Source organism: Bactrocera tryoni, chromosome 5 (assembly GCF_016617805.1).
Source record: "Bactrocera tryoni isolate S06 chromosome 5, CSIRO_BtryS06_freeze2, whole genome shotgun sequence".
Lineage (NCBI taxonomy): Eukaryota > Metazoa > Arthropoda > Insecta > Diptera > Tephritidae > Bactrocera > Bactrocera tryoni.
The window spans coordinates 41,830,775-41,849,659 of NC_052503.1; the positions used below are offsets into that span (position 1 = coordinate 41,830,775).

Consider the following 18,885-nt stretch of genomic DNA (forward strand, 5'->3'; position numbering starts at 1 on the left):
CATAAACCAGTAAGGATAAGCCATAGATAGAAAGCTTTCTTAGAGGCCAAATATTTAAGAAGACACGGCTGGGGAGAAGATGTGCAGTAAGATTTTTCATGGAGGGTTCGAAGCTAGAAAGGAAGGATGGAGGGGGAGTTTTGTGTGAGTAGCTCTCTGTTAATCTTACCTTCAACTACCGGACCACTGTTATGCTTTTCAGGCAAAAGTGGCTGCTAAAAAAGTTGCCGGAGGAGACGTACTACTACGAAGTGAAGACCTCTTTTAGGCTGGTAAGTATTCACTCCAATAGCAGGGCAGCAATACTTGCGCCGAGCTCGCTAACCGTGCACTCAAAGCTAGTCAAAGAATGTCAGGTCTAAGTAGAAATAACATCAAGCTACTTCATTATCAGACTGGTTTGGTTATCTGGTCACAGTAGAATCGCTGGCAAGTGCAAAGCCCATGATCCAGCCATAAGTGCACAATCGCATCACTCACATCGGAATGAGACCGAGTTGGATCTCTATTTACGCTTGCCGTCCTGCCACAGGAGCAATGAATCTCGCGTGCCCTTAACTGGCGACCTGCTCCTTTGCGACTGTGAGACCCTTCTGACCTAGAATAGAATGAAAGAGATCTACTGAAATACTTGCCCTGAGCAAAGTTCATCTTGCCTCAATCGTATGAATTCTTACTGGACGCTTTCCAATAAGCGTTCTTGGGGTAAGGCTCAAAATCTTGTCGGACACTAGTTGTCAAAGTTGTATGAAGCAGGTTGAGGTGGAAACATCCAGGCACTTTCTCTTCCACTGTACAGCCTTTACAAGACTGAGGCTGAAACGTCTCAGTAATCCTATTTTCGGCGAACCAATAGACATAGGAGAAACTGTTATTAGCCGTCTCAACAAATTTGTAAAATTTATAATAGGCTCAAAGCGCCTTGTCGATCTCTAAGGGTCTTATTAACCAGTTTTAAGAGATTTTGGTACCACTGCGGTTCGGCGTTCTAAGCTGTCCAAGTGAGATTCCGCTCACGAATCGACCTCTGAACCTAATTTAATCTAGATTCTATATTTCTACAGTAAGCTGCAGCTTTTTATAGTATTTGTGGGCGTGGCAATAATCTGAATTTCCAACCTCGTTTATATCGAATAAACAAATTATAACACCTACATATCTGCGAGGTTAGTTTTTGAAACTCCGTGTGGTGTATTTCTCGTTCTCTAGGGATGAGTAATTATATTAAGTCAAGGGAAGCATCAAAATATGAGCCACAGCAAAAAAGGCAACAACATAAAAATTTTTATTTTTGTTATTTTAGTAAAATTTAATTTATTACAAAAACTTATTATCTTGGAAATGATAGTTACAATGCCGTACTCTAAACGACTTTTCAAATAGATCAACGAGAGCTTTATTAGGCCTCCATTAAAAAGTATACAAAAATAATAATAAAAACCTTACAGAATAACGTACTTGTGATCACATGACCAGAGGACAAGCAACAATTGAAAAACTAAACATACAAAAACTCAATTTATGCTCAAATGTAACATGAGTTTCATTGCATAATTAATGCAATGAGGTTATCTAAGCAATAATGTGATCTGTTATTTAAAAAAAAAAAAAAAATATAAAATATAATAATAATAATAAAGCATGCCAAAATAATATATTGTTTTATTTCAGAATGCGGTGCGGGGTATACTGGAGGAAATACCTTCAAAGATTTCCGGTGCGAGAATGCAAAATAAATACATTATTACTCGCCTTTGGCCACCAAACAAGGCATTTACTATCAAAAGACCAGGCGCTTCAAAGTCAAATCATCAAAATCGCTATTATTAACTCAATTGTCCAGCTATTAAAGTCGCAATGAATGAAACCAATAAAATTACCATCACAAATGGAGCAGCGCTTATGATTGCCACCAACGAACGTCAACGCCGCGCGAGCGACTGCAAACATGCCATATTTGATGCCGGCAATCACGTTTATTACACACGCTGTTGAACGTTTAGCTCAGAGCGCCTTGAGCGCATGCGCACGGTTCTATCCGGCCTTTCAATATTTATTTTGCTTTTGTTTTTCATGTTTTTGCAACCCCTCGCTCTCGTACCAAGCACGAGTATGCGCATCAGCTGACTCGTTTGCGCGTCAGTGTTTGTTGTTTACAGCGAGTCAGCGTGGTTTTTTCAAGCATGCGCTTAAGCTGTGCTTTGACGCTCACCTGAGTTGTCTCTCGCGCTTTGATCGCCAGTTTGTCTTTACTGACTTTTGCTTTTCTTATGCCAATTTTACTTTTGTGTCGCAGCATTTTCGTCAGCGCGCTTTAAGAATTTTTCTGATTTTCGCGTATAAATAACTGCCACAGTTGCTGTTTGAAGGCATAACAACATTTGCGGTTAACAATATCTAGTGGTAGTTGTACCTTAAAGCCTTGCATTCTAAAAACTTAGGAAACACTCAATTCAATACAAAATGTTCAAATTGGTAAGCAGCTGAAGGATATTCAAGGATATGCAAGGAATAGTGATTTTTGATTTTGTGTGTGCTGGAAAAATATATTTGTGATATTTTGTGTTAAAAAAGAAAATTTGTGGCATGTTTTGTGATATATGGGCTTTAAAGAGATACGTTCTTTATTTTATTTTCCTTTTTTTTTCTTTTTTTGAAAACCAAACTATATATCGAAAAATATACTGTACTATATTCAGGGTATATTTATGCATGTTTAAAGAAAACACAGTGAAATTTTTGCAAATATTAAAATTTATTCAAAAACAGGCCCTCCAATGCTGCAGTGATTCCTGCCTTTTCCGTGGATAAAACTTAGAAACAAAAAATCCACGTTAAACTAGAAGATATTATTCGTAGTATAATAATCGAAAAAGATTAAAAAAATTATAGATTTGATTTGGCGCTGTTTAAAATTAATTATACCTCGAATATTGGTTCCTTTTGGCCTACGAAAATTCGATTTTTCATGACTAGTAGATCATTATATGAAAAGGCAGACACAAATTAAATTATGATCAGATTTTCTCTTTTCCGAGCGGCTACTCTTTAAGTGACTGTAACTCAGAAACTATTCAAAATATCGATTTGAAATTTTAGTATGATATTTTTAAATGTATAAGCTATAAAAATAGATATGGAATTACTAGTTGTGCTCCTTAAATCAAATCTTAGAATTTTTTTAAGAGATTACATGGGTTTCCTCGGATAAAGAACAGCCTTTTTTCAACAATTTTTTTCTCATATAAAAATTTAACATTACAATCATACATTATTAGCAAAAAAATTCTGAAATTTTTGAAAAAAAAATATTTTAAACTCGGCCATTGCTATGCCATTTCCAGTGACCACTCGGAAAAAAGATGCGCCCGCGTTGGCAGGATAACACGTTACAGGATCATCTAAAGTAAAAAATATGTGTTTTAGTTAAAAACTCAACTTTGAACTTGGACGAAGGAAAAAACACTGAAAATTCGATTTTTGGCAAACATTTTTACAAAAAAATGAAATGAAAATTTCGTGACTTTTTTCAAAAAATTTTAATCGAAAAAAATCCTTCGTCCAAGCCCTTAAGAATTGTATCTCAAAGACCTGTGTAAAATTTCATGAAGATCGGTAGAGTAGTTCAAAAAAGCAGTTTCGAGAAAAAGACGTTTAAAGACGTATTTAGCCTAGCTAGCCTCCAGCGGCCAAGTTCTCAAAGCTGTATCTCCGAAACTATTATTCGGGTGAACTGGAAAATTTTGGAAAATATTCTAGAAGTTTTGTAAAATTTAATAAGAAAATAAAAAAACCCTTTTTTTAAATCCGTTAAGTCATGTAACACCTTAAAATTAAATATAAATGTTTTTTTAAGAAGTCATTCGTATTAAAAGTTGTTAAACTATATTAATCGAATAAGTTTTGTTATACTATAGATCAAAAATATTAAGAAGAGCTCTTTAAAAATTTAATTAAAATTAAATAAGTACATTATTATTGAAACTTTAGTAAGTAAAATAAAAAAATAAAGTAAAGTGAAATCATTAATAATATTATTTTTATATTCGATAATCTTTCCTGCATTAAAAAATACAAAAATTAAAAAAAATATTTTCCATAATATTTTCATTAAAAAAATATTAAAATTATTACGTCAACAATTTTCAGATCGTTACTCTGTCTGCACTCTGCGCCGTTGCCTCCGCCGGCTACCTTGGTGGCTATGGACTCGGCGGCCTTAGCGGACATGGTGGTCTAGGCTATGGTTTGGGTTATAGCGGCTACAGTGGCATTGTTGCACCAGCTTACCATGCACCTGCCATTGTGGCACCCGCACCAATTGTGAAGACCTACAGCGCGCCCATCGTCGCCGCTCCAGTGGTGAAGACCATCGCGCCATTGGCCACATCATATGCCAACACCTACAAAGTGGCCACCAAGGCTATTCCAGTAGTGCACGCCGCACCTGCTCTGGTGCAAGCTGCGCCAGCTGTTTATGCCGCACCCGCTTACCACGGTTCCTTGGGAGGTTATGGTCTGAACTATGGCTATGGACATGGCTTGTTGCATTAAGGAGTGAATTTGAAGAGAAAATGGTGAAATGATCGTGTGGACAAGGCTATGACAACGGCTAATGAATAATTTAACGTTAAAAAAAAAAACATAAAACTAATGCCAGCATAAGAAGGTGTACGGCGCGTGCCGTAGAGCTTTGTAATGTGAGAAAAAATTTTCAGATATTGATTTTGCCAGCAGCGCAAATTCGTTGAGAGAGACTGGAGTGAGTACATTTTGCAGACTATTCATAGAAATAAGAACAGCGAGCACTCAAGTGGTAGCCACTTTTGCAGTGAGTGAGCAGAGCTGAGCAGAAACTACTTAACTGCCAACAACCGACGAGTATTCTTTTCCGCAGAGGTTTTGTTTGTTTGTTTCGTGTGTTAAATTTTGAGCCTAATTTTTAAGTATTTTTGTAATAAATTGTTAAAACGAAATCGAAACATTGTGTAACTACCCAATTGTAAAAATCGAAACTGCCTTTCAATGAAATCGGGGAAGCGCATTTCAGCAAACAATAAATCATTTCGCATTCAAGCATAGTTCCGTTTCTGCAGCAATATTTAAAGCAAGTAAATAGAAGGCGGTCTCAACAAAAGACTGTAGCAACGAACCTCAAACTCCACGCCACACGCCACTTAAAACTACATTACTCGGTCCAATAATTCGTTGCTATGCGTAGGAAAGTCCATCGGTTTCACCGCCAATAAATTATACGAACCGAAGAATTGCATAATCTGCAGTTGCAGCACTGCTTTAATAATGCGTACTTTCAACTCTTTCAAAAATCAAATCAAATGTTAACGGCCTATACGCCGTTTATTAAGCAGCTAATTTATCAGCCAGCTGTGCCCCCAATTGTGGCATTTAGCGCTGCTTTAATCAGCGTTTGATTCTTGCACCCACACCGCCTACTTATCAATGCAACAACGACAAGTTGCAATTTATGAGCATAAATATGTTTGTTGTTATATTGTTGCGCACTGTCTGCTCGATGTCTGCATTGCACCGTTGCATATCATCAACTCGCAATCGCTGCAACTAAACAATACCACCATTCATGCAACAAAAGCATTTGCATTCAACATGTTGTGGGTGCTGGCGGCGCATGCCGATTTCCCAAAGAAAAACATTTTTTCAGCTGTCACAACTGTAATTTACATAAAGCAACGACCTTGATTCGCACAATTAGCTTATGAGACAAGATGTTGCTTTTTTTTACCGCACGGTTATATGCGGCTAATCGGCGAAGTAGATTGGTTAAATTTGCTTAGATAAAAGAGACAATAAAAGTCGTGCTTCGGCGATTTCTTGCCTTTTACACTTTTACTTTTTAAAACAGTTAGTTGGTGACCGCGAACTGCTCGCTTGTTTTCAAGAACTACTATTGTTTGTGGACTGTCACGAAATCCAAGTGAGAAAATTTTTTAATCGGTGTTTATATTTTGTATCAGAAATAGTTTTCTGCTGTTGGAAAATATATAAATGTACACATACATATATATGTGGTTAAGACTTAACATTATTGTTACACCCACAACAGTTTGCCATGATGTTTGTAGCACCCAATGGAAACCACAAGCACCCTATACGAGTAAAGTGTATAAGTAAATGATCAGCGCGAGAGCTGAGTCGTTCTATCCCTATTCAACTGGCCGCTCTTCCGCAAGTCCGTCTGTCCGTACGACTATATATATTAAAACTACGCCCAGTTTTTGAGGTATTGATCTGAAATTTTGCGCCCGTCCTTTCCCTACCAATAAGCTGCTCATTTTTTGGAACGGCCGATACTGCTACAATGTCATGTTCGATATTCGTACGAAGTTCGTCAATCCTCCCTGGCTCGTTGGCATAGAGCATACACTTGACTTAGCCCCACAAGAAAAAGTGTAAGGGCGTCAAATCGGACGACCGAGGCGGCCATTTGAGTGGGCCTTTTCATGAGATAACACGTTCACCAAACTTGGTTTCAATAAATCATTTGTGACTTTCGCTGTGTGACTTGTGGCGCCGTCCTGATGGAACCACATATTGTCCAAGCCCATATCATCCAATTCGGGCCAAAAATATTCGGTTATCATTGAGCGATAGCGATTCCGATTTACACTAAAGTGCCAGTCTTGATCATAACGGAAGAAGTACGGCCCATAAACCGCACCAAATCATAATTTTTCGGGATACAATGGTGACTTATGGAGTACATGTAGATTGGTGCATGACCAATAACGCATATTTGGCTTATTGACGAAGCCATTTATCAAGAAATGAGCCTCATCTCTGAAAATGATTTTTTAGATGAAAATACGAATCAGTTTCAAGCCATTTAGCAAGAAATGAGCCTCATCTCTGAAGATGAATATTCGATGAAAATCGGAAGCAATTTCAAGTTATTGCTCAGCCCAATCCACAAACATACGATGATTCTGGTGATCAAGCGATCCTTCTTCTTGCGTCAATTTGATCTTGTAAGGATGTAGGCCAAAATCTTTTCGCGATATTCACCACAACAACATCACAGAGATGCCCAACGCTTGAGAACGACGTGTGAGAAATTGATTTGGGTCTTCCTCAATTGATGCGCTAACGGCAGCAATATTCTCGACACTTCGGGCGCTTCTTTGTTTCACTGGCTCGGGAACATTTGCAAAATTGTTCCACTAGAAGCTCTATTGTTGTTCTGACATAACGATTATGATGACCATGAATTGGATGTTGCGCTCTTAAAGTTGAGGTCACAGACTGTGAATTTCGGTATTAAATTTTTATGATTTCGACTCGTTGTTGGATCGTATATCTTTCCATGATGAAGTGGCAAGCCATACTGAAGTAAAATGTCAAAAGAGCGTGAAGGATATGTTGTCTTTTGCTGTCACTATTCGTTTACTTTTGTAGTGTCCCTATTGAAACCCCGAAGGGTCTATACATCTCAATGGTTTTGGGACGAGGTATATTTTTTAAGCGATTACTTAAAAAGGTTTATCACTACCACGAAACCTAGTCGATTTTCCACCTTTATAGTATATATTGCCGGGTACATATGGAATTCTCAAAACTCTGGAACTATTTATCGAGCTCCAAACTTAACCAGGAATTGGAATTTTAAGTTCCGATATGCAGCTTGGGTCGTAATTCAAAAGAGATTTGGGTGAGTCATCTGTAGCGATCGCTTCGTTAACTCTATTTCAGACAGTCGTGTCTTTCATGGATTAACAGTTGCCATCAAGGTAGCTGTGTTTATCCACCGGAACGTCAGCAAAGTTCAACCGCTGTTGTACAGCTTTTAATTGAACACAATCCAATAGGTGCACATGAGGTTATGATTTGTAGCTTCATTATGGCCACCAATTAATTAAAGTTTTCGTTGGATTGAGGGTAAAATATCTTGGATGTCATATTGCCCTAATCGGTAGTAACCAAAGCGCTTTGTCGATGAAGGTCTACTGATTTATAGTTAACAGCAAAAAACGGGAATCCACAATAATTGTAATTAATGTGATAAAAGAGACCTGATAAAGATGTGAAAAAGAAAAAAGTTAGATGAACTACAAGTATTATTTCACATAGGTGTTTTTCCTTACTTAAGGACGAAGTTTACGATTGAAGTACTTTCCTTTGCAAAATACTCATAACACAATCCGTATTTCATAACAAATGAGAATAAATATTTATTTTCCATGAATAGAGACCAGGCTTGAAAACATAATACAGGGTTTGTTCAATTCTTTAAAATCTTTCAAAATAGGCTCCATCTGCGTCGAAACAGCGCTGTCCAAACATTGAAGTCTCCGGAATAGCTTTGAGAGCCGAGGTGCATGCTGCTTGGATTCCCTTTATCGTCTTAAAATGCTTGCCTTTCATCGACTTTTTCAAGCAAGGAAACAAAATAAGTCTAGGGGCCACATCTGGAGTATAGGGCGGCTACGGAAGCGTTGAGATTTCACATATTCAATTTTTCTTGGCACACTTCCACTCACCGCAATTTCTGGTCGTCAGTGAGAACTTTTGGAACCATCTTTGCGCACACCTAGCGCATATTGAAGTGATCGGTCACAATGTCATGAACATCTGGGTAGTTAAATGAATACTAAGTCGACGGTCTGAGTCCAAAACTTTGCGCACACGAATCCCATTGTCGGTGTTTGTCAAAGTCGCAGGTCTCCCAGTATAGTCTTCATAAGCGGCCCTTTTTCGCCCCTCAAAAAAAGCCTGGTGCCACCGAAACACACCACTTCTTGTTAAAGCAACGTCTGGGTAAGTCTTCTTGATCACATTAAATCTATCTGTCGCAGATTTACCGAGTTTCACACAGAATTTAATACCGTATTCCCATCCTGGCTCTCCAGTTGCTCGTTTGTTAGCTCCGAAGTACAGTCGCGGCGGAAGAACATCAGTCCTATTACTTTCCGGACAAATCTACAGTGATTTTCTTGTGTCTTGTGTCATATATTTTACACTGCTATATTTTTGGCCTATATGCGCATAAGTGCTAAGATATCTTAGCAAACTAAGTGAGAGTATAATATATTTACTGTAATGTGAAACCGGTCTACGAATTCATCCGGCTTGCATATATGTATCTGGAAATTTATGCCCAATTTTTCAGTCTGACTGTGAATATTTTCACTAAATTGCTTGAAAACATTTTCTCCTGTATGCTTAAGTAATGCCAAACGTTAACGCAATCAATCCAGTCCCAGTTTATACGTAAGTTAGCATGTATACCTGATATATAGATTTTTGACTTTTCAGCTGATAAATCAATAGATTTGGTCGAGTTTTGTGGTTTTTTAGAGACGTGTTTAGTTGGACATGTTTTATCAAATATTGCATATTTTAGTTATAAATATGAGTTACATCGGTAATGTAAAAATTTCCGATTTTCTGGTTGACTGCTTCTTTATATGCCCAATAACTATATTATTTTAAGTTTATACAAGGGCCTTTGGTTGGGCTTATATGTACAAGGTGCTTTCCAAAGTAAACAGGACTTTTTGAATCTAGCGCTCCCTGGTGGCGCCATCTATATGTCGACTGACATTTCATGGATTGGAAGTGAAGTTATTGCGTTTTAAGTGTCAGTATGTTTGTGTTATCGGTGCGAAATTGAGCTTCGAACAAAGAGCCAACATTAAATTTGGTTTTAAAATTGGTAACACTTTTACTGAAACATTTCAATTGATGAAACAAGTTTATGGCGATGATTATCTATCCCGTAGTAGAATGCACGCGTGGTCACACCGTTTTCAAAGGTCGTGATTACATAAATGACGATCAAGATGTGTGCCAATCAAAATCCGTGTTCACCGGAAATTCCATCGAAACTGTGCTTGAATTCGTCAAAAATCAGCCGAAATCATCATTGAAATTCATGGAAATGGAATTGAACATCTCTAAAACATCGATTTATCGCATTTTGACCGAACATTCGGGCTTACGAAAGGTGTGTTCACGGTTTGTTCCGCTCAACTTGACTGACGACCAAAAATTGCTCAGAATCCAACATTCGAAAGACCTCTTTAATGATGGTCAAAAAGGACAAAAAACTTCCTTTATAATATTGTGACTGGTGCAGAAATATAGTGTTTTCAATATGATCCCGAAATGAAACGCCAAAGTGCTGAATGGACCGGACGAGGCGAAACTCAAAAAATCACGCTTGGAGAAGTCAAAAGTGAAGACAATGCTGATTTGTTTTTATGATTCCAAGGGTATTGTCTACAAAGAATTTGTTCCACCCGGCCAAAACGTTAATACGGTATACTACCTTGGAGTTTTGAAGCGTTTGGTGTGCCGTATTTGAAAGTTGGCGTTTGTTGCACGATAATGCGCCGTCTCACCGGTCGACGCTTGTGACCGATTATCACAAAAATAACATTTTAACCATTAACCACTCCCCGTATTCACCTGATATGGCACCGTACGACTTCTGCCTTTTCGGAAAAATGCATTTGCCCATGAAAGGAAAGCGTTATGCAGACGTAGAGGCCACTCAAAAGGCTTGCACCGGCATACTGGCGGTCATACCGGCTAACAAGCTAAAACACTCGTTCGACATGCTTTTTGACCATGCAAAAAGCTCTATTGAAGCAGAAGGAGACTATTTTGAATAAAATAAATTGATTTTGCCGAAAAAACTGTTTGTTCTATTTTTGTTTTTAAGTCCTGTTTACTTTGGAACGCACCTTGTATATGACATATCGTATCAGTGCAGAGGTTAAAGGGTTAGACTAAATTCAACTTTTAGCTCTTCTTACCTGTTAAATACAAAGTTTCCACAACACTTGAAAGTATTGCACTTTGGTTACACTTACTGGTATAAACATAATTTACAAACAGCAAATCTTACAGTCTGTATCATATATTTAGCAACCACTGTACATCGATCACTTCGTTCACACATGCACATACAGTATGGGAATACGCATATTGAGGCAGATGGGTTGATGATCGTGCTTAGTGTTAAGCTATCAAGCGCCCTCTAGCGAAAAGAATTCAATTTAATCTCTTATAAAGCCCAACTTCAAAGATTTGGCATTATTACCTAAAGATGTCGCTGTGCTTTCAAGCTCAGTTTCATGGTTTAAGCTAGATATTTGCATATATGAAATGCATAAGTCAAAAATTACTTTATAACTGCTGCAGCTGATTACCACACAAGCGTTAAAACATGATTCAATAATTAATTGAAATATCGTTCATGCATAGTTCCCTTAATTCATTATCACTTCTGTAGCTTTTCAGCTGCATAAGACTATTATAAATATGTTATTCATATTTATTTGTCGGAATATTATACCATTCTGTAACTGCCATCGCACAGTGCTTACAATATCGTCATTCCACACTTGCAATTTGCCATTTCTTTTCTCTGCATACAGCTTCGTGTAATTGTCGCTATGCAAATGACTACGAGTCGTCAATGAATGAAGTGAATAACCAGAGTCTCAACTATAGGGGTTCAAAAAGCTTGTAAAACATATTGATTATAATAATGATAACGGTTTGTTGAAAATATATAGTATATAAAACTGGTTGATTAAATTAAATACTTAAAATTTTTTTAACTATATAAATTTTCTTTACTTGAAGAATTTTCTTACTGTTCAAGAAGTCAATAAATATAGACCAGAGTCCCCGTAAAGTTACCCAAATGGTCGAAAAAGTCTTTTCGTGTTTCTTATCAAACTTTAACTTATTTGTATTCCCTAAACAGGGTATATTAAGTTTGTCACGAAGTTTGTAATACCCAGAAGGAAGCGTCAGGAGACCCCATAAAGTATAAATATAAATGATCAGTATGTTGACCTGAGTCGATTTAGCCATGACCGTCTGTCTGTCTGTCTGTCCGACTGTATATATACGAACTAGTCCCGTCTGTCTGTAAGATATCGCTTTGAAATTTTGCAAACGTCATTTTCTCTCCAGGAAGCTGCTCATTTGTCGGTACTGCCGATATCGGACCACTATAACATATAGCTACCATACCAACTGAACGATCGGAATCAAGTTCTTGTATGGAAAACTTTCACATTTGACGTTTTATCTTCCCGAAATATGACATGGATTACTGCTTAAGGTAATAACATAATCTCCGAAGAAAGTGTTCAGATCGGTTAACTATAGCCTATAGCTGCCATACAAACTGAATGATCGGAATCAAATTCTTGCATGGCAAACTTCCTCATTTGACGATATATGTATCTTCACAAAATTTGGTATGAGTTATTGTTCATAGAAATAATGTAATATCGGAAGAACGATAAAGCTAGAGACATTATTCCATCAGTGTATAACTTTTCTGGTTTCTCGCCGAAAAACTACGACAAGTAATTTTCACAGGCTTCTCTTGAAGGCAACTTTACTCCATTTAGGGAGTACTGCATTGACGGCGACAAACGGTAGTGCGATGGTGCAAAGTCAGGGCTATATGGTGGATGCATCAAAACTTCCTAGCCAAGCTCTCCCAGTTTTTGCAGAGGCATCAAAGATGTGTGTGGTCTAGCGTTGTCCTAATGGAAGACGAAGCTCTTTCTGTTGATCAGTTCTGGCCACTTTTTCGATTGCTTGCTTCAATTTCATCAGTTGTTGACAGTACAATATAGAATCAATCATTTGACCAGGCTGGAGTAGCTCATAATGGATGATTCCTTTCCAATCACACCAAACACTCAGCATAACCTTTCGAGGCGTCATCCTTGCCTTTGCGACCATTTGTAATATTTTTCCCACATTATTGTCGTATTTAATCCACTTTTCGCCTTCTGTTACCATTCGATTCAGAAATAGTTCGATTTCTTTTCGTTTCAGCAAAGAATCGCAGATATTAATTTTTAATTTTAATTTTTAATTTTTCATAGTCTAATCATGTGTTACCCAAAGCCATCTATTTTTAAATGGTTCAAAACCGTTTGATGATGAATGTTAAGTTCCTTAGCGATGTCATGGCTGCTTATATGACGGTCCTGGGCAACCTTTTCCATAATTTCAACGATAGGTCGACCAGAACGAAGTGCATCTTTCACATCGAAATTTCCAGAACGGCAGCGAGCGAACCATTTTTGTGTTACACAAACAGCATCGTCTCCGTAAACTTCACAAATTTCATTGGTGGCTTTCGTGGCATTCCTCCCTTTTTTTACAAAAGTTTCAATATATAGCGAATTTCTTCATTATTTTCACTCATTTTTGAAGAACTGGAACTTTTTTCAACTTTCCCAAATTTATTTATTTTTTTGTTAATTGAACTTTAAAATTTCACCTTTCCCACACTACATGGTATGACACAATGTGATTGGTAGCACTGAAGACATACGACTACAACGACATATGTATATTGACAAAATATGAAAAGACTTTTTCGACTACCCAATACCGTATATATGTATAACATATATATACCTTATATATGATATATATACTTATATGAGAGAACCTGCCTATTAAAAGCTGATTTCTAACAAATAATACTTTTAATGAGGTCTGTTTACCAACAGAAAATATGATAGAGATTAGTCACTGTTTATCGAGAGGCGTCCGTCACATTTTGAGAGAGTCTATTTGGAACCTACAACAAGTACATTTCATTAAAGTGAAGGTCTGCTATTTCATAAAACATAATTGTATCACTATCATTCTTAAAGTAATCCTTAATGATTTTCTTAAGTACACATCTAGAATGTAAATTTACGCATCACCAATGCATCCTCTTAGCCGGTTGCTGTGCCCATAAATGCATTCCGTTTGCGGTCAATGCCCGGCTTATTGCCCTTGAAGTAGTGTTAACAATGTAGAGCCCAACAGCGCAGCAGCTAAGGCACTGAATATTCAACAACGACCCAACAGTCGTTGCAAACAGCAAGTGAAAGGCGCGTGTGATCAATGAAAATGTGCGTTGCTCTGTGATGGAGTGGTCGGAGGGAAGGGACGCTGCGCTCAGCAAATGCAGTTAAAAATGCAATATCCTTCAACTGTTGCCGGCGTCGACCATAGCCTTGTGCCGGACATTGCCCCTTTTGAGTTGATATGTTGATTAACTGTTATTTATTTATTATCTCGCTGGAATAAAATCTCTTTTTATTGAATAAATATAAACAAGAGCCTTAATTTGTATTTCATCTGCAGTTGGTGGTATGAGCTACGACGCAATTACATACATATGTACTTATACAGATACAGTGTCGATATATTATATAATTAGTTTGTAGTTGTTGTGAAAATGCAACAATTTCTGATTTTCAGATTTCCTAACAAAGAATTTATTTACAAAAATTTATTTTTCTTTTTTAGTTGTCTTAATATTGTAATAAGAATTATTTTACTTGTGTAGTATGTGTGCGAAGTTTGGCGCTGAAAAATCTGATCTGCATGGAGTCCTTAGAAACGGCACTGAACTTTAGTTTCCCAAAAAGACAAAATGTCGGCCGAGTGGCCATCACGGCTCTGTTTACGCTGAATGTTGTCCTCGAGCTTCTTGAGCGTTACTGGTTGCTTGACGTATACCTTTCATTAAATATACTTCATGTTAAATAGAGATCGTCCGCGTCGATTTCATCGAATTTCGAAGAAAAAAAATCGTGTAAAAGCATGCTATACGCTCGCTTTTGATGGTAACGGTATTTCCTGCCTCATTTCGCTTGATTTTTGGGACTCCGTTTTTTGAACCACACGAGAATTCGACTCACCCCAATTGTTTACTGACGAAGGCAAAAATGGGCCTCATCTAAGAAGTTGATTTTTCAATGAAAATAAAAGCAGCAATAATCTTGGACTATTTCCAAGCTTTGTTCCAGAGTGAAAAGTATCTTTTCGACTTGAATCTAGAAATCGAAGAATTGGGAAACAATTTTACTCCATATAAGATCATTTTGAACGCCATCCGTTCATTTGACTTTATATTTGATAATTTAGATATGAATCAATAGGTTAGGTTAGGTTAGTCTGGTAGATCAATGGGTCGCGCAGTTTGGTCCTTTGCGATATGACTTCAGACAGAGTTCAGTTACTACGTCCATGAGGAGTGTAGTCATCATTTAGGATGCCTGTGCTTAGCGTGAATTTCAACACATTCTGCGGCCTCAATATCGATACTTTCCTCAGTTTATCATACCATGGGGACACCAGATGCTTATTCTTGCCAATGCAGAACCAGTGCATAAGAGATGCTCCATTGTTTCTATGGTGTCCTGCGCTAGACATTTCCTGCAGTCTTCGCGATCTGTCAGCCAGACAGTGACCAGTTAGTATTCCGATACGTCTACTACAGTCTCTTCTGTCGAGTGAATTTTGTGCACTTCCGTTCCACCGTTTTACAGATGAATTTCACATTTTTGCACCCAAGTAGCTCGTTCCAATGGATTTAATGGATTAATATTCTTTACCATGCTTCTGTCCTGATCGTCGTATAGATACATGAGTTTCCCAATATTAATCACGTTTTCGGCTGTTAATCGTACACCATTCTTGGTGTAACTTGGCAGTCAGTAGAATTGAACTTGCTTGCTTCTGGCAACACTTTCTACTGCTGCTTACCAAAACACTTCTGGCCGATATGCGATACGGGGTTACTGCCTAGACTGCTACTTGGCTGTCTACGTGGATGTTGACTCTGGTATTGTCTGCAGGTGCATTAGAGACCAGCTCCGCGGCTTTTGCAATAACAAGTTTCAGCGAAGAGGTCTATAGGTGGCAGGTTTAGTACCAGTTCAAAAGACGCCGTTGAAGTTGTACTTAAAGCTCTCATTATGCACACTGCAGCGATATGGTACAACAGTTTAGCAAATATAGTATTCTCGAGATGTTGGCGCCATCGATCTACAGCTTCCGCTTGTGTTATTAAATGAATATGTAGACTTCCTTTCTTTAAATTCAATTTACACCGATGTATGGGTAAATTTTGAGACATTTTTAGGAACTTTGGGAAGATTATCTGGCTGGATAACGGATCAAATCTTCTCCCCTTAATAATATACTTTACCGTATACGTACCGAATCTAAATGAACTCGTATCTCAAAAAATCATTATATTTGTTTAATAAGGATTTAGTGATTTCGAAAAATTCAGACACCTTTCTTCTTCTTCTTCTTAATTGGCGTAGACACCGCTTACGCGATTATAGCCGAGTTAACAACAGCGCGCCTGTCGTTTCTTTTTTTCGCTACGTGGCGCTAGTTGGATATTTCAAGCGAAGCCAGGTCCTTCTCCACTTGGTCCTTCCAACGGAGTGGAGGTCTTCCTCTTCCTCTGCCTCCTTCGGCGGGTACTGTGTCGAATACTTTCAGAGCTGGAGTGTTTTCATCCATCCGGACAACATGACCTAGCCAGCGTAGCCGCTGCCTTTTAATTCGCTGAACTATGTCAATGTCGTCGTATATCTCGTACAGCTCATCGTTCCATCGAATGCGATATTCGCCGTGGCTAACGCGCAAAGGACCATAAATCTTTCGCAGAACTTTTCTCTCGAAAACTCGCAACGTCGACTCATCAGTTGTTGACATCGTCCAAGACTCTGCACCATACAGCAGGACGGGAATTATGAGTGACTTATAGAGTTTGGTTTTTGTTTGTCGAGAGAGGACTTTGCTTCTCAATTGCCTACTCAGTCCGAAGTAGCACCTGTTGGCAAGAGTTATCCTGCGTTGGATTTCAAGGCTGACATTGTTGGTGGTGTTTACGCTGGTTCCAAGATAGACGAAATTATCTACGACTTCAAAGTTATGACTGTCAACAGTGACGTGAGTGCCAAGTAGCGAATGCGACGACTGTTTGTTTGATGACAGGAGATATTTCGTCTTGCCCTCGTTCACTGCCAGACCCATTTGTTTTGCTTCCTTGTCCAGCCTGGAGAAAGCAGAACTAACGGCGCGGGTGTTGAGGCCGATGATATCAATATCATCGGCATACGCCAACAGCTGTACACTCTTATAAAAGATGGTACCTTCTCTATTTAGTTCTGCGGCTCGAACTATTTTCTTCAAAAGCAGGTTGAAAAAGTCGCACGATAGGGAATCGCCTTGTCTGAAACCTCGTTTGGTATCGAACAGCTCGGAGAGGTCCTTCCCGATCCTGACGGAGCTTATCAAGCTCTTCATACTCACGCATTTCGGCCTCTTTTTTTTTTTCTGTCTGCAGATGTGTCTCTCTTCAATTCTCGGTATCTATCACATCTCGCACATGTAGTGGTCGATCGTAACGTTGCGAGGTAGGCAGCCTGTTTTCTCTCCGCTGCGACACGGCACTCCTCGTCGTACCAGCTGTTCTTTTGCACTTTCCGAAAACCAAGGGTTTCGGATGCAGCTGTACGTAAGGAGTTTGAAATGCCGTCCCACAGTTCCCTTATACCGAGTTGTTGACGAGTGCTTTCAGAGAGCAGGAGTGCAAGCCGAGTAGAAAATCGTTCGGCTCTCTGTTGTGATTGCAGCTTCTCGACGTCGAACCTTCCTTGTGTTTGTTGGCGTGTGTTTTTGCTGCACAGAGGCAACGGTGCGAATCTTGGCTGCAACAAGACAGTGGTCCGAGTCGATGTTAGGATCTCGGAGCGCACGCACATCTAAAACACTGGAGACGTGTCTTCCGTCTATCAGAACATGACATGATCGATCTGGTTGGTAGTTCTTCGATCCCGAGACAACCAGGTAGCTTGATGAATCTTTTTGTGCTGGAATCTAGTACTACAGATAACCATATTTCGGGCCCCGGCGAAGTCGATCAGTCTCAACCCATTTGGGGATGTTTCGTCGTGGAGGCTGAATTTTTACCGACCGTAGTGCCAAAGATACCTTCTTTGCCCACCCTGGCAGTTAAGTCGCTAAGCACGATTTTGACATCGTGGCGGGGGCAGCTCTCATAAGCGCGCCCCAAGCGCTCACGTAAAAGCCAATATCTTTGGTCACATCGTCCTTCTCATCCGTCGGGCGTGGGCGCAATCAGCGATATGTTGAAGAACCTCGCTTTGATGCGGATTGTGGCTAGACGTTCATTCACCGGAGTGAATGATAGTACTCGGCGACGGAGTCTCTCTCCCTCCACGAATCCCGCACCAAACTTGCGCTCCTTTATATGGCCACTGTAGTAAATGTCACAAGGACCTACTCGTCTCTGTCCTTGTCCCGTCCATCGCATTTTTTGGACGGCGGTGATGTCAGTCTTTATTTTTTCGAGGACATCAACCAGCTGGGCAGCGGCACCTTCCCAATTAAGGGACCGGACATTCCAGGTGCATGCCCTCAAATCGTTAGTCCTTATTTCGTTTGCCATGGTCGTCATCAAAACGGGGGCTTCTCATCCGAGGCTGTTTGTCGCTTTTCATTGGGATAGGCTTTTTACGTGGCGGGTCCCAAACCCAGCGCACAACCCTATGCAGGGGATGTTTCGCCTTCTCACTTTAGCTCACCTTCGAACGGATGTTCTTAGGCTACCCAGAGGATACTTGGTCAAAGACCGGAAGTCGTGAGCTGCTTGAGCCATGTGTAAAAGAATCGTTTCTGGCCACTCCCAAGTGAATGGCGATCGGAGAACTTTCCTCACTTGCGTGAACTTCTACACATGCCTCCATCCTCCAGGCACCTTTAATTCTTGGAAATTGCCTGCAGCCGAACTTAGCACTTTCTTGCTTGTTTAAATTGATTTTCCTTATGCGTCACTTGGTAAAGGTCTACTTCTCTAACGTGACTTTTTCCACAATTAACTCTCGTCAATTTCAACCTACGCACCTAATAAACAGAAGCCTTCCAGACATACATACTTACATATGTACATATATTTGTTGCGTTTTACTACGTTTCTTCGATATTCATAATAATTTCACGCAACCTACTTACTCAATTTAACTAACTCATCAATGTGTAACA

General features: G+C 39.2%; 1 protein-coding gene across 1 annotated transcript; it reads left to right on the plus strand.

Moving 5' to 3' along the window:
- Positions 1-2,388: 2,388 nt before the first annotated feature.
- LOC120777882 (cuticle protein 38-like) lies at positions 2,389-5,030 on the plus strand. The gene is made up of 2 exons (XM_040109440.1): positions 2,389-2,475; positions 4,150-5,030. Exons 1-2 carry the CDS (start codon positions 2,464-2,466, stop codon positions 4,552-4,554), a joined length of 417 nt encoding a protein of 138 aa, XP_039965374.1. The 5' UTR covers positions 2,389-2,463; the 3' UTR covers positions 4,555-5,030.
- Positions 5,031-18,885: the final 13,855 nt, after the last annotated feature.